General features: G+C 42.6%; 1 protein-coding gene across 1 annotated transcript in view; it reads left to right on the top strand.

Annotated features, from left to right (window-relative positions):
- FYCO1 (FYVE and coiled-coil domain autophagy adaptor 1) overlaps positions 1 to 16244 on the top strand; it is a 93495-nt gene that overhangs the window by 38410 nt on the left and 38841 nt on the right. The window contains exons 11-12 of the mRNA XM_081933465.1: positions 8747 to 8914; positions 13875 to 14024. Coding sequence (XP_081789591.1) covers positions 8747 to 8914; positions 13875 to 14024 — 318 coding nt within the window. The remainder of the gene's footprint in view (positions 1 to 8746; positions 8915 to 13874; positions 14025 to 16244) is intronic.

Here is a 16244-nt window from a genome sequence, read left to right as displayed (position 1 = left end):
GCCAGGGATCTTCACCTTCTGTGCAGGCATCAGGATCTTTCCAGGGGTTAGGATATCTGGCTAGATCCGCCCAGGCTATCTGCACAGGCCCCATCTGTGAGGAGTGAAGCTTCCTCAGTGGAGGAGGGTGAATTTACAGCACTCTCAGAGGAGGAAGAGATTTCTTCTGACCCTTCACCCTTTACTGGACTCTTTAGGCCTGACTCTTTTAGATCTCTATTATGTAAGACCAAGGAGGTAACTGAGCTGAGCGTTCCCCCAGTTCTTGACACAGCCCAGGGTGCAGGTGGTTCAGGCCATGGATTCTTCTCAGAGCTGGCCATCAAGAATGAGGCGGTTCCAGCATCTAAGCTTTTCCTGGATGTGGTGCACAGACAATGGTCCAAGCCTGGGGTGGGCCCTTCGCCTTCTAGTGTTGAGAAAAGGCTGTATAATGTGGATTCAGATTTTTCAGAGATTCTTCAAATTCCTTCAGGGGATGTTCCAGTGGCGGCTTTGACTTCAACATCCATCTTACCTGCAGATGCCATTGATGGCCTCAAGACTGATGACAAGAGGGCGTAGATGGCCTTCCGCAAGGCACACCAGGCAGCAGCCTAGGCGGTGAAGGTAGCCAATTCACCTTTCTTTTTCACCAGGGTGTCCCTGCTTTGGCGGCCCTTTTGAGGGACATGAAGTTGACCCTTTCATCGCTCCAAGTGACACCTCTCTCATCGGAGGCCTGCTCAGCTTCTTTCTCCACCAATGGGAGGCTATAACATTGGACAGATGCGTCCTCGATACAGTTCAATTTGGCCTAGCACTGGTATTTCTTTCCAAGCCCCTGGACTTCTTTCTCAGCTGCCCTGTCTCCCGGGATGCAGTAAAGAGTTGCCTGATGGATATAGCCATCCAGCATCTGCTGGAGATTCAGGCCATCCAACCGGTCTCTTGGATAAATGGGGTCTAGGATTCCACTCCTTCTTATTTGTGATCCTAAAGAGCTCGGGGTGGGTGGAGGGCAATTTTAGATCTAAAGCATCTCAACAAGTGCATCGCTTACAAGCGATTCAAAATGCAGTCACTTCACGTCATACTTGAGAGCATTCAACAGGGCGACTTCCTGACCTCAATAGATCTCACAGATGCCTACTTGCATGTCCCAATCCTGCCAGCACACAGACAGTACCTTCAGTTTGCCTACAAGGAGAACCATTATCAGTTGAGAGCCCTCCCATTCGGGCTGTCATCAGCTCCAAGAGCGTTCAAAAGCTACTGGTGGCATTGGCGGCCCACCTGTAGTCCTTCCCTGTCAGGCTTCAATGTTACTTAGATGACATCCTGGTCCAATCATCGTCACGGGCTCAGGCAGAAGCTGATCTTAGGTGACTCTACAAAGAACATGCCTTTTCCATCAATATCAAGAAAAGTCATTTCATTCTGACCACCAGACTGCTCCACTTGTGGGCCATCATAGACATGTCCCTGTGCATGGTCTACCTCTTGGAAGAAAAGAGACACAGTCTGCAGTTATTGATTCACAGCATTCAGGCGGATGTCATGGTGACCCTGGCCATCTTGTCCCAGCTCCTAGGCAAGATGATTTTGTGCATCTCCATAGTTCCGTAGGTGTGTCTCCATCCCAGGGCCCTGCAATGGTTCTTCTGCCTTATCAAAGGGCAGGCAGGAGCAACTTGCTGGTCAACGACAGGATTTCTCAGAGAGTTCTACATTCTTTTCAGTGGAGGACGTCTCAGGTCCTGCTCAAGAGGAGCCTTTTCAGGGAGCCCAGCAGACTTACTGTAACGACAGATGCCAATTTCAGTTGGGGAGCCCACTTGCATTCTTTGATGGCCCAGAGACAGTGGGGGCCGCCCGAACATCACCACAGCATCAACTGGCTGGAGCTCAGGGCAGTCCATCTTGCATTCAAGAACTTCAAGGAACATGTAGCAGGGAGCCACGTGCTGGTCTTAACATACAACATGACTACCAAGGCCCACATAAACTGATGGAAAAGATGCATTCACAGTCCCTCATGGAGGAGGCAGGTCTTCTAGGTCTCTGGGCGGAGAGGAACCTTTTGTCCCTCAAGGCAGAGCACATAGCAGGGGTGCAGAATGTGCAGTCAGATTTCCTCAACAGATCATCAGACAGAGTAGCGACTTCACCCCTCCATATTCCAGAAGCTGTCAGAGTGTTTTGGCACTCCTCTCCTGGACCTGTTTGCAGCTCTGGCCAATGCGCAGCTGACGAGATTCTTCAGCAGGTTTGTGAGAGCGGAGGGGGTAAACGCACTTTGCATTCCGTGGCCCAGGCGTCTTCTGTATGTCTTTCCTCCTCTGCTGCTCTACCAGCGGTAGTCAGGAAGGTGATACGGGAACAGGCAGAGGTGCTGTTAGTGGCCCCTAATTGGCCCAGGAGGCCATGGTTTGCGCATCTGATGGATCTGTTGGTAATCTGCACGTGGATAATACTTCAGGGGCAGATTTCCCTCAGTCAGTGAGCCCTGATCCATCCGGAGCCTCAGTGGCTTCAACTGGCCATGTGGCATTTGAAAGGAGGGCCATGATCCAGGGTAACCTCTCTGCTAGAGTCATCAGGACCATTCAGGCCTCCAGGAGGCAATCCCCGATTAGATTGTATGACCACACCTGGGCAGCATTTTGCGACTGGTGCTCCAGATCTCCGGCCTTGACATCAGTTGCACAGGTGCTAGATTTCCTGCAGGAGGGGTTGGCTCCTAACACTATATGGAGGCAGTTAGTGGCCTTGCCTTCTGTCCTGTCTTTTCCATGCACCTCACGGTGCGTAGGTTTCTCAGGGGTGCCACTAACTTACAGCCCTCTGTGATCCATAGGTACCCAACTTGGGACCTTTCCAAGGTGTTGCAGGCTCTCTTGGAGGGGCCGTTTGAGCTCTTGAGGATGGCGAGCTTGCAATTCCTCACTCTCAAGGTGGTCTTTCTGGTGGCCATTACCTCAGCCAGAAGAATTTCTGAGCTGGCAGCCCTTTTGGTTAGAAGGGATCTCTGTATATTTCATGCAGACAGAGTCATGCTGAGGTTGGACCCTGCATTCTGAAAGTTAACTCCAGGTTTTATAGGGCTCAAGAATTAGTTCTTCCAGATTTCTTCCCGGGGGCCTCTCCTCACCCTGGAGTGGAAATAGCATTGTCTAGACATACAGAGGGCTCTCTGTATCTACATCAACAGGATCTCTTTCTTTAGGAAGTCTGAATCCCTATTTGTTTCCTTTTTGCCTTCCATGTTGGGTTGCAAGGTGACTTCATCCACTGTGGGGTGATGGACTAGGGCCTGCATAGCTAGGGCATATGAGTCTAGGGAGCTCCCGGTGCCCCGGGGGATCACAGCACACGAGTGCAGCCACGATAGCAGCCTGGTCCACTCAATTGAGGAGGTGTGCAGGGCGGTTATTTGGTCCTCCCCGTCACCCTTCCATCAGAAATTATAGGTTGGACTCTTATGCTTCTGCCATGTTGAGAAAGGAAATTAGGCCCAGACTATTCTCACCCATTGGGACGGGCGAGCTTTGGTATGTACCACTCCTGGCTTCCCTCTCCCCAGTTTGAGGGAGAATGAGTGTTGGTCCTACCTGAACGCTGTTTCTCCTCAAATGGGAGAGAGAGAAGCCAGACCCTCCCTGCCACAGTCTGGTCAGCAGTAGGGTAGGGACCTTAGTCTTCGAAGCGAGGTGTGGGAGGAGTCACATGTGGATATTAACACGGCCCATTTGCCCGGAGACTGAGGTAGAATTTGAGGCCACTCCTCTACTCCTCCTGACTCCTCGAGCCGTGGATCGGTGACATGGCTACGAACAGCATAGGTTCAAAGGAGCTCCAAATCACGCGCAGAAGCCAGGCCGATTTACAGAGAGGAGGTGGTGAGGCAGCAACCGTAAGTCCTGGTGTTGGTGGACTCCTCAAGGAGCAGGGGCCGGCAGTCCCTAGATCACCAGGGGGTCCGACCTGGACGAGGGGACCTCCCATGGAGCCAATCCAGTAACGAGGGGGAGGACCACCTCTAGGAAGGCCACCTCAAAATTGGCTAGGAAGAGAGTGCCTAGCATGGAGCCTCACATTACCAGAGCTGCTGGCAGAAAGGGTAGAGAGAAAGTCAGTCCTTCCCATCCCGGTCACGCTCTTCTCTCAGCCTTCTCCCCTGCCAGAGGACCAAGCAGGTTATCCAGGACCCCCACGTGACTCTGCAAGAGAGGATAGTCCCCTGTCCCCTCCTCTTTCTCCTGCACAGTCTTCAGGACACCAGGGACATCCCTTTGGCCGCAGGGCAGCTGGTTCCTCCAGGCCACGCTTGGCCCCCCCAATCTGCAGGCTTCAGGACCGATCCGGAGCCTCCTAGCCTCACTCCAGCTTATCCAGAACATTCTGAAGGTTTCCAGCACGTGATTGCCCATCCCACTGCTCAGGGCATTGCCTCGGGCATGCAGCACCAATTTCAGGCCTCTAGACGGAAGCCTTCCCATGGGAACCCACAAGGTCATCCAGACCAACCCCATTCCTCAGCTGCCAGGGAGCGCAGATCGACTTCCCCTTCCACAGCTAGCGAGGGATCCGGACAGGAGGAGGAAGGGCAGAAGGATGTTGAATTTTCTGAGGATGAAGATTCCCAGGTCTCAGAGGCCCCCACCATCGCTGGCCTGTTCCCTCCTGCCTTGTTTAGCTCCTTACTAAAGAAGGCCAAGGCTATTGCAGATTTAGATACCACCCCAGCTTCCTCCCAAGCTGCTGCGTCCTCAACTTCTAGCGGGAGGAACAAGAAGGGTCCTTTTTATAAGCCTCAGGTTGAGAAGGAAGAAATTCTAAGCCCAGATTTGTTCATGGAGGTGCTGAAATCTCAGTGGGCCAAACCTGGCACATTTCCTACTCCAGGAAGCAACAACCACAGATTTTACAACCTTAACGCTGACTTCACTCAAGCCTTACATATTCCAGATGTTGATGTTCCAGTGGCGGGCCTAGCCTCATCTTTGGCAGTGGTGACTGGCGATATCTCCAACTGCCTGAAGGCAGAGGATAAGAAAGCGGAATTGGTTCTGCGCGAGACCTTCCAGGCTGTAACGTGGGTGATCAGAGCGGCTGCTGCAGCTTCCTTTTTCAACAGGTCCACTCTGCTTTGGCTGGAGCAACTCCAGGATAGAACCCCGCTTCTGACGTGCGGCTGCTGCCAGACATCAAGAAGCTGATGGCGACCACCCAGTTTTCAGCAGATGCCACACTGGATGTGGTCAAGTATTCTTCCAGAGCATTGTGTTCCTCAGTAGCTTCTAGGCGCCTTCTCTGGCTGCGCAGCTGGCAGGCGGAGTCCAGGGTGAAGTGGCATTTGGCGAGGGCGGAGTACACGGGAGATAAACTATTCGGAACCTCCCTTGATCATATCCTTATCGAGGATAAGAACAAGCACAAGGTCTTCCTTTCCAGGACCAAGTGCTCAGATCAATGACCAGCGCCTTACCCCAGGATGTCCTCCTTTTGATCCCCTGAGCAGAACATCCTACAACCGAGGTATTCTGCACCCAGATACCCTAGACAAGGGGACAGGCAGTTTCCAAGGGACAGATACAGGTTCCAACATCCCAGTAAGCGTCCCTTCTGAGGGGGAGAGTGCCCCTTCCACAGGAACAAATGTTTCGGGCTCGGATCAACGGATCGGCGGTTGCCTTACCTTGTTTGCAGATCGCTGGAGTCGCATCACCACTGATACGTGGGTTCTGCAGACAGTTAAATTTGGTTTAAAGTTAGTTTCGTTCCCATTCCCCGAATAGGTTCCGTTCCATCCCTTCCTCCAAGAACCCAGTCAAGCAATCCCTCATGCACAAAGCCATCCGACATTTGCTTGACATCAGGGCGGTGGAGTTAGTTCCGGAGGGGGAGAAGGGTCTAGGATTCTATTCCAATCTCTTCATAGTTCTTAAAAGTTCGGGGGGGGGGGCTATTTTAGACCTCAAATTTTGAAAAGATAACCAGATAATTTTGCCTCTAGAGTTCAAAAGCAATCCTTCTCCATTCAGTAATGGAGGAATCACCAAACAGTGCACATAACACGAAGGAAGGCAAAACACTGATTGAATGCTAATCTTGCATTCTCCCATTAGCTGCAGGAGGCAACCTTTTAGTTCATAATATTCTCAATATTTCAAGAGTCAGATGTAATAAAAACCACTGAGGGCCTATTTCAATATAATTTTGAGGAGTAGAAATTGCATTATGAAAGTGCCAGGCTTGTGCAAAAGAGCTTTTTTGTAAGAACTGCAATGATGTAGTACATATATATATATACAGCAATATGTGTTTCACTTGATATTGTACAATTGTACAGATAGTTCGCAACATACAAACATAGCTGAGCCCAAATTTTTTTCTTGCTAAGCAATGGAACAGTACACTTAACAATTGTTAAGTGAGTTTTGCTCCATTTTATGACCTTTCTTGCCACAGTTGCTAAGTGAATCACTGCAATTGTTAAGTTAATAATACGGTTCTAAAGTGAATCTGACTTCTCCAAGCATCTCAATTTTGATCATGCAATGGTAATAAGTGTGAAACATGTTCATAAATCACGTTTTTCAGTGCCATTGTTGCTTTGGACAGTCACTAAATGAAGAGTTATAGGTAGAAGAATACATGTATTAATTGTTTTTATGTTTGCAAATAGTTAATCTGCTCTTTCTTCAAAAGTTTCTAATGTGGATAGTTATTAGAATGCACATAAATAAAATTTATATGAAATTATTTAAAAAGGCACAAAAATAAACTCATAAGAAAATAAAAATAAAAAAATGAACCAATAACACCATTTATATGTGAATACAATGTATTCATACAATACATATCTAGATTAGATAAACAGTTTTATCAAAACTTGTAGGCTATATGGCTATCACAAGAATTATATTAAGACTCAGTTTTGTTGAGATGAACAGCTATATAAACATGGTTGTGAATAAAATAAATAAGCAAGCATGGAGGAAAAATCAGGACAAACAAAATTTAGATAGGTTAGTATACTGTCAAGTGATACTTTGTGTGCTCCCCAACTTAAAATCATCTTTTGTGTAGAAAAGAGACTTTTCTCAGGCCTTAGAGTGGGGCCCAAAAATCTTGTGTCCTTAAGAGATTTTCAAACATTGTTTACCCACTGCAAATTTGTTTCAAATATGTTGGAAATCAACTCTGAGAATTCCCTTGCAATATTTTCTAAAACTCTGTAAGTGGTCATTCAATGCAGGTAATTCCCAAGTTACAACAGTTCACTTAGTGAACGTTTGAAGTTATGACTTAGCCCCCCCCCCCCCCCAGTACTTATGACCCAGTTCCGAAGTTACAAATGTTGCAGCATCACAGCCATCATTCACACTTATAAATGATGGCAAAAGCGCTGCCACATTCACCTTGCCTATGTCCCCTCTCCCGATCAGGTCTTCACAGGAACTCCACTTGTGCAGACTCACCTCTCTGTTGCGGTTTTTTTGCCTGCTTTGCCTAAACTGCTACTGATCTCGCGTGATCTCACACTAGTTTAGGCCTATGCTCTCTGCAAATTGAGGCCTGGGTGAGATCTGTGGCAAAAGACTTTGCAAAAAGATGGAAGGCTTTGATCCTTCAGCATTCCCTCCTTTGCTGTTTCCTTGTTGAAGCCTGCAGGGAGATTATGACCCTGTAAGCTTCTGCAGCCCATTGCAAAAAGCCTTTGTCATTACAAGCCAAGTTTGGGAGGGGTGGGTGCGTCCCTCCAAGACTCCATTCGTACGGGCAACAGCTTTTTGCAAAGGGCTGCCGAAGCCTACAGAGACACAATCTTCTTACAGGCTTCAGCAGCCCTTTGCAAAAAGCCGTAGCCTGCAAGAGCAGAGTTTCGGAGGGGCTGGTGTGTTCCTCCCAAGCTCCGTTTGTGCCGGCAACGGCATTTTACAAAGGCTTGCCAAAATGTTTGGAAGCCGATGGCACACTTTTAGGCAGTGGATTTCACTGTCTAAAAAGGTGCCATCGGCTTCCAAACACTTTGTGGGTTGAGATTGAAAGCATCTGAGCATCATGATCTCATGCGGCAGAAAGGCTGGAGAGAAGACAGCTCGCTAGACTTTTGCAAGATAAGTGACCTGGTGGGGCAGGATGTAGGGGAGCAATTGTGGGGAGCATGAGGTATTTCAGTGGGTCAGGGAGGCCTTGGGTAGTCATTTGGCCTGTTCCATCACTAGCCCCGCTCCCCCCCCCCAGCCTTCCCTACCCTGAGAGATACCTCATGTGCATTTAATGAAACACATATTCGATTAGTGAATGAGTGGACAAAAGCAGGGAGCAATCACTCCTACGAATCCTTGGGTTATGAATGTAATTAGCAGGTTCCACTACATTTATAACTTGAGGATTACATGTATAGCTGCAGAGAGCTAGGATAGGCTAAATTACTCTTAAGTGGGTGAAGTTAACTGTGTTCTTCAGGCTGGAATTTATTATCAATTACAAATATTTAATTTTGATTTGCATTCTGATCTTTAGGAGCATTCTAATATATGTAAAGTATAAGGATGACTGCTGTTTCACAATATCTGATTTTTTACTAGGTTGATAGTTTGATAACTTTTTTTTAAAAATGTACTCGAACATAAAGGAGTGCTAGAATCATTTTCATTCTTAGTACTTTGTGAAGATTAATAGTATTATTTCTAATGTTAATTGTAATTTGGATAATAATAAAATCATTTGAGGAAAATGGAATGTTTTTGAACAGAGCCCAGACTGAAGTCAGCAAAACAAATGAACAAATTCAAGACTACTGTGATAAATTCAACAAGATGAAATCAGAGCAAGACAACAATGAGACCAAGTTACTGGCTGAACTGGATGACCTAACTAGAACAAAGCAGTTCCTGGAAGAAAAGTTAATTGAACTTCTCAGGTTGGTAGATTTATTTTTAGATACCTTCACAATCAAGTGGAAAAAAAAATTTTTTTCACTTCTCAATTTTACTACTACAAAATTTAAAGCCATATTTATGGTTCGCAATGCCCCACAAAGTTATTTTAAAACCTTCAATTTAAAATATTCTAAATATATTGTATTCTTCTCTGCAGCACTAATTTGCTTTTTGTCCATTTGGAATTCTAGGATTTTCTCTCTCCTTTACCCAGGAAGTGTGTTATCATTCAGGAATGGAGTTTGCATCCAGGCTTTAGAATAGAACAAGATGGAAGGGACCTTGGAGGTCTTCTTAGAGAATCTATACCATTTTAGATAAGTGACTGTCTAAACTCTAGATCTTCTTAAAAACATCCAGTGTTGGAGCGCCCACGAGTTCTGGAGGCAAGATGTTCCACTGGTTAATTGTCCTCACTGTTAGGAAGTTTCTCCTTAATAGCACATTGCTTCTCACTTTGATTAGTTTCCAACCATTGTTTCTTGTCCTGCCCTCTGGTGCTTTGAGGAATAATTTGACCCACTCTTCTTTGTGGCAGCCCCTCAAATATTGCAATGCTGATATCATGTCACCCCTAATCCTTTTCTTTCAACTAGCCAAATCCAAATCCTGCAGCGGTTCTTCATATGTTTTAGTCTCCAGGCCTTTGATCATCTTAGCGGCTCTTCTCTGAACTTTTTTCCCAAAATCTCAACATATTTCTGTAGTATGATGGCCAAAAGGTGTTGCAGCATTCCAGGTGTGGTCTTACTAGGGTTCTATAAAGTGTTACTAATACTTCAAAGGGTCTTGATTCTATGCCTCTGTTTTTACAACCCAGGATTATATTAGCTTTTTTGGATGCTGCTGCACATTGCTGGTTCATATTCAAGTAATTACCCACTAGGACTCCAAGATTCCTCTCACAGTTACTGTTTTTGAGCCTAATCTGTACTTATACTCCTTTAATTTTTCTTGCCTAAATGTAACTGAATACCACTGAAAAAGAAAAAGAAAAACTTTGAAAAACCAGCATGGCTGCACAAAGATCTCTCTGATAAACTGAAAGACAAAAAGGGCAAGTACAAAAAATGAAAAGAGGGACACTTAACTAAGTCTGATTATCAGTAGGTAGCCAGAATATGCAAAGATGAAGTCTGGAAAGCAAAGGATCAGAATGAATAAAGACTTGCAACAAAAGTCAAAGATAATAAAAAAAATGTTTCTTTCAACATATTAATAATAAGAAAGAAGTCAAGGAAACAGTAAGTTCACTATAGAGAGAAGATGGCAAGGAAGTAACAGGCAGTAGAGAGAAAGTAGAGCTGCTTAACTCTTTCTTTGCATCAGTCTTCACACAAAAAGAAATTATGGCAACGTACCAAAAAAATATTGTAAAAGACAAACTAGAAATAAAAATAAGCAAGAAAATGGTAAGAGAACACCTATCTGACCTTAATGAATATAAATCACCGGGACCTGATGGATTATATCTGAAGGAGCTGGCAGATGTTATCTCAGAACCACTGTACCATATCTTTCAAAAATCTTGGAGAACCAGGGAAGTACCTGAGGATTGAAAAGACTGGGATGGTTCCCAACTTCAAGAAAGGGGGGGGGGGACAAACCCAGGAAACTAAAGACCAGTCAGTCTATACCTGGAATATTCTAGAAAAGATAATCAAAAAACAGATCTGTAAACAACTAGAAGCAAATAAAGTTATAACTATAACAGCATCAGTTTGCTAAAAACAGATCATGCCAAACCAAACTTATTTCATTCTTTGATAAAGTAACTAAATTAGTAGACCAGCAAAATGCTATGGACATAATATTCTTAGATTTCAGTAAGGCATTTGACAAAGTAGACCACAACCTACTTCTTGGTATGCTAGAAAAATGTGGAATAGACAACATCACCACTGGATGGATTTGTAGCTGGCTGACAAACCGTATTCAGTGAGTAGTCCTTAATGATACTACATCCACATGGAGAAAAGTAAGTAGTGGGGTACCACAAGGCTCCGTATTAGGCCCAATATTCCCCAGTATCTTCATAAATGACTTAGATGAGGGAATAGAAGGGATGCTCATCAAGCGTGCAGCTTTCAGAAGTCCAATCTCCAACTTATTCCACAATTCACTATCCAATTTCATATTCTGGAATATGGCAATACCACATTTTCTTACTACATTTTTCCCAGTGTTTTTTATATTAGGAATATCTAGGTGAATTGAGGAGATCTGGAGATGAAGTGATTATGGAGACCCCTTATTTGGATAATGTTATAATGTTCTGTGTTGTGGTGTTGTAACAGCAACACAATAGTAGTTTGTGGAGTCTTCAGTTCACTTTGTTTAATAGAACAAAGAAATAATAAGAAAAAAATGAAGCAATCCTATAATAGAACATAGATTCACATACATTGTGAATATACATTGAAGTTTTATACAGTTGTTTGAATAAAAGATGGATATCTTCCATTGTAAGTATGGATGTATATAGATAGTCTTTCCTTATCAATTGCTTGGTCAGCAACCTTGGAAACTACAACAACACTGAAAAAGGAGATTTATGACAGGTCTTTGAGCTGCAGATGTTCCAGCACCCTCTGCAGTCATGTAATTTTGATTTGGGTGCTTGGCAATTTATGATAGTCACAGCATCCTGCATGCACATATTTGCCATTTGCATTCTTTACAACTGGCTTCTGATTTAAAAAGTCATTGGGGAAGTTGGAGGAAGTCACAGATCATGGTCATGTGACTTCACACAATGACTGTGGGTGATTTTCTTCACAACGGTAACCAAAAGTGATATAATTCAGGACAGTCACTTGATGTTATACTTCGTAACTATATTGCTTAGTGGTGGAGTTATAGTCCATAAGTGAGGATTGCCTGTAATCCACATCTATAAACAACTCATTCTTAAATCATGAGGAACAAGAATTCATTCTTAAGTCATAAGGAACATCAACAACCAGTCAAGGAGAGAAAAAAACCTAGAACTAAAGAGAAATTTCATGATAGTTACAACAATCAGTAGAGCAACATCTCTAGAAGTTGTGGGTGTGGGGGCATTGGAAGTTTTTAAGAAGAGATTGGATGACCATTTGTCTGAAATGGTATAGAATTTCCAGTCAGAGCAGGAGGATGTGTTAGAAGACCTCCAAGGTCCCTTCCAACTCTGTTATTCTATCAAATATTCAATTCCTGGGGGGTTACTAGGCTATTAATTTATCTTTCTAGTGTTGAAAGTTTAGCCTCTTAACAATCCATTACTGTTATCCAGTCCATCATTTTTCACATAACAAACATATAGTACAAAATAATATAAACATAATAAACCTTATCTCAAGCTCAAAATATGCAGTATTAATTCAGTTAATATAATATCAATAGCACTTTTGGGACTAGAAAATATTAATGGACAAATTGCATATTTTCCATTTTTTTGATATATTGATAAGGCAATACATATTTAAACCTTTGCCCTGACCTGTCTGATTGCATCACAAGATCAATAAAGGAAAAGATTGCATTGTGGTCAGATATACACATCAGCCCAGATAGACTCTTGGTCACTTTTTCTTTACCGATGAGAAAAAATTAATATTCTTTAATCTGCAAATATATTTTGTTTTAAATCTAAAATGGAAGAATTTATTTGAAGACTGAGGAATATTTAGTATCTTTTTCTTATGCATATGTAATTGATTGGAAGCAATATAACCTCTATCCGGCTGTGGCATCACACTCTGCAGTGTTGACTAATTTTTTTCATTGCATGTTTGACTATTTGTTAAATCCTGTGGTTTGCGGGTGATAGCTTGACATTTAAAGTTGCTCAGAAAAAAGTGCTGCTTCTCTAATAATATTTATTGAACATTAGATCCAAATGCTTTCTGTCCATATGCTTGTAACAAATTACCTTCCTTGGATGTTTGGTAGCCTTGTTATTTGGTTCTTTTTCATAAATTTATTCTTCCTTAGATTATGTCGTTCTATGTGAAATTCTGCAAAAAAATATTCGCCATTTTAAAATTTCTGAATGTTTGCCATGTATTATTATCAGAGCCTAATGTATATCCTATTGATATGTAAAAGGAATCTGAATGAACAAATTACCACAAATTAGTGCTGGTTTCATTCAGTTTGAAAGCAGAGTCATCCAGTGTGCGATGCACCATTGTGAAAAAGTATCCTCTTACATTTCATAGCTGATTGTATAATTTTTAATTGCAGTAACTGCAGCCAAAACTTTCTGGATTGTAACAGATGATCAATGGCATTGAATAGGAAATTTTGCTAAACAAACCAGAAAAATTCTGTTATTGGTTTAACAATATGTTCACATGGGAACCTTGGGTCATTATACTCCTAATCACCTAATATATAAACTGGAGTTTGTTTTTGGCTAATGTTGAAAGAGGATCAAAATGTGGGTCCTAATTCACACATAATGTTTATCACAGAATCATAGTTTATTATTTGTTTCTGCTAAGGGAATAAACAAGGAAGAATGAATGAAAAACAGGTACCATTGAGTTTCCTTGTTCCCTAATGAGCCAGAATTGTTTTTGTTTATTGATGTGAGTGTAAGTGTGTGTGCACATGTGTGCATCCATTTTATTCTTACATTTTTCATGTGCTAAAAAGTAGTGTCTCTCAAGTCAAGCTGGACTTTTGGCGAGTTCATGGATTGCTCATTAAGTTTGCTTTGGTGGCAATGTGGAAATAGTTTTCCCATTTTTTAATTTTATTCTCCAGGCTAGGCAATTATTTAAAAAAGCTTTTTATATACTATAGGGAATAACAAAATCAAGATCGTCTCTTAGGACTTCAAATTTATCAGACAAATCTTAATAAAGAAAGTGAATTTCTCCTATATTTTAGACTTAAGATTTTAAAACACAAATTATACAATGACAAATTATTCTTCATACATGCCTTTGAAAGGGACAAGGATGCTCTTTGGCAAAAATCAGATGCTCTGGAATTCCAGCAGAAGCTCACAGCAGAACAAAGATGGCTTGGTGATGCCGAAGTTACCAGTTGCTTAGAATGTCAAAAAGAATTTGGCTGGATGAATCGCCGACATCATTGCAGGTCAGTATTTGAGAGGACTGAACAAATATGAGCAGTGATGATTAGCCTGATGTTTAACAATCACCACAATTTTCTTTTTTTAAAAAAAAAACAAGTTTTATTGGTTTTTAGAATTTTTTTCAAGGAAAAAGGGTTAAAAAGGGTATAATAAATATTTTGACAGCTACATCGTGCGGGGGAGAGCAGTCCCCCCAAGTCCCACAACTTTTACAGACAAGAATAGAAATACATCAACACTTGAATCGAAAGCAGTTTTAAGTTTAACACTAAGTCAACAATATATTTCAATCATTTTTTTGTATCACTTCCATCCAAAATTCTATTCAAATACTGTTAGAGTTTACAGCAATCCAAATAATCCTAAATAATTCAACAGGATTGAATTATTATTATAAAATAAACTTCTTTATATACAGTAATATAAAGTATGATGCATGTATACAATACCCATACAGTAGAAGTCAGAACCAGAACTCAGAATGTACTGTATATAATCACAGATGCACTCTTACATATATACAGATCAGTCAAGCTAAGCCATACCCAGGCTCTGAGCTGTCTGACATGGCTCTCAGTCACCAAACAGTTCTCATTGGCTGACTTGGTGTTATGGCTATCCCAGCTCATAATTTCTTACACATTGACATTACTCCCTTTATGACTGAAATAGACATAAAACCGGATAACTTCATATTTTTCAGAGATCTATATTTGAGGATCCAAGTTCACAGTTCCCTTCAAATACCTGAGAATCCTCTTCAAACCATCCAATACAATTGCGTTGGTGCAGCAGTAAAGCTTACTGCACAAGTTATGTCTTGTCCGGACTACTGTGATAGATATAGCAAGCTCCCTATCGCTGACTGATATATCTCTTGATCACAGGTTTCACTTTTGGCCTCATCCAAATTTCATTAGCAGAATTAGCAGATTCAGGTGGAATCTACTTGTTCCATCACTCTGACCTGCGTGGCATTGACTCTCTTGTGTTTCAACCCTCTCCTGCTTCATATCCGAGTCATCATCTTCTTCTGACCCCTCTTCTTGCTCTTTTTCAGTTTCTTCTCCCCGAATGCTGACACCATCACTGTGAGTTATTGTACAGTTGGTCATCATCACTAAGTAGACCATTCCAAAAATGTGCATCAATTCTGTTCCAATTTTGCTCTGCAAAGCTAGCAGACCTGGAAATCACTATTCTCTTGCTCCCATCACTAAAGCGATAGCTCTTTGAGCCAGACCCATAGCCCATAAACCTGAGCTTTCTAGCCTTTGGTTGACCTTTTCTCCTGATTGCTTTTGGAATATGCACTCCTGCACTGCTTCCAAATACCTTTAAATGTGCCAGAGATGGCTTTCTCCCATATAACACTGCATATTGAATATCATTAATTGAGGAACTCCACAGCTTATTGATTAAATAATTAGCAGTCAACATGGCTTCACCCCAATATGACCTGCTCAGGCCAGAATCCTCCAGCAGTGAGTCTTTCATTGTTTGTAAGACTCCATTCCATCTCTCAGCTATACCATTCTCAGCTGCTATGTATGGATTTGTGCACCTATGTTTTATTCCTAACTGTCCCACCACTGTTGAAAACATGCTGACATGAATTCTGAACTTGTCAGTTTGCAGCTGACATACCTGTTGTTTATATCTCCTTTTTACGAAGCTTACCCATTGCTTACATTTCTGTAGCACCTCTATTTTACTCTTTAGTAAATAGCAGAAGCCAAACCTGTTGTAGTCATCTACAATGACCAGTGCATACTTTGCTCCTCCTAAATGGGCTTGCATTGGTCCCACCAAATCTGCATGTACCAGCTCCAGAGCTCTTGTTGTCTGCTTTGTGCTACTTTTGCTTACTGGGAATGTCTTGGACTTTGATGATTTACATACTGCACAGTCCAAGTATGCCTTAAACCAGTGGTTCTCAACCTGTGGGTCGGGACCCCTTTGGGGGTCGAACGACCCTTTCACAGGGGTCGCCTAAGACCATCGGAAAACACATATTTTCAATGGTCTTAGGAACCGAGACATCAATTTTATGGTTGGGGGTCACCACAACATGAGGAACTGTATTAAAGGGTCACGGCATTGGGAAGGTTGAGAACCACTGCCTTAAACCCTTTTAAGTTTAACCCTTCTCCAAATTGTTGCATCTTTTGCAAAACTCTGAAGCTGGCATGCCCAAGCTTTCTGTGCAAGAGATGAACACA

Source organism: Natrix helvetica, assembly GCF_964273705.1.
Source record: "Natrix helvetica genome assembly, chromosome: Z".
Lineage (NCBI taxonomy): Eukaryota > Metazoa > Chordata > Lepidosauria > Squamata > Natricidae > Natrix > Natrix helvetica.
The sequence above is the reverse complement of the archived record's forward strand: the minus strand, read 5'-3'. Positions and strand labels throughout refer to the sequence as shown.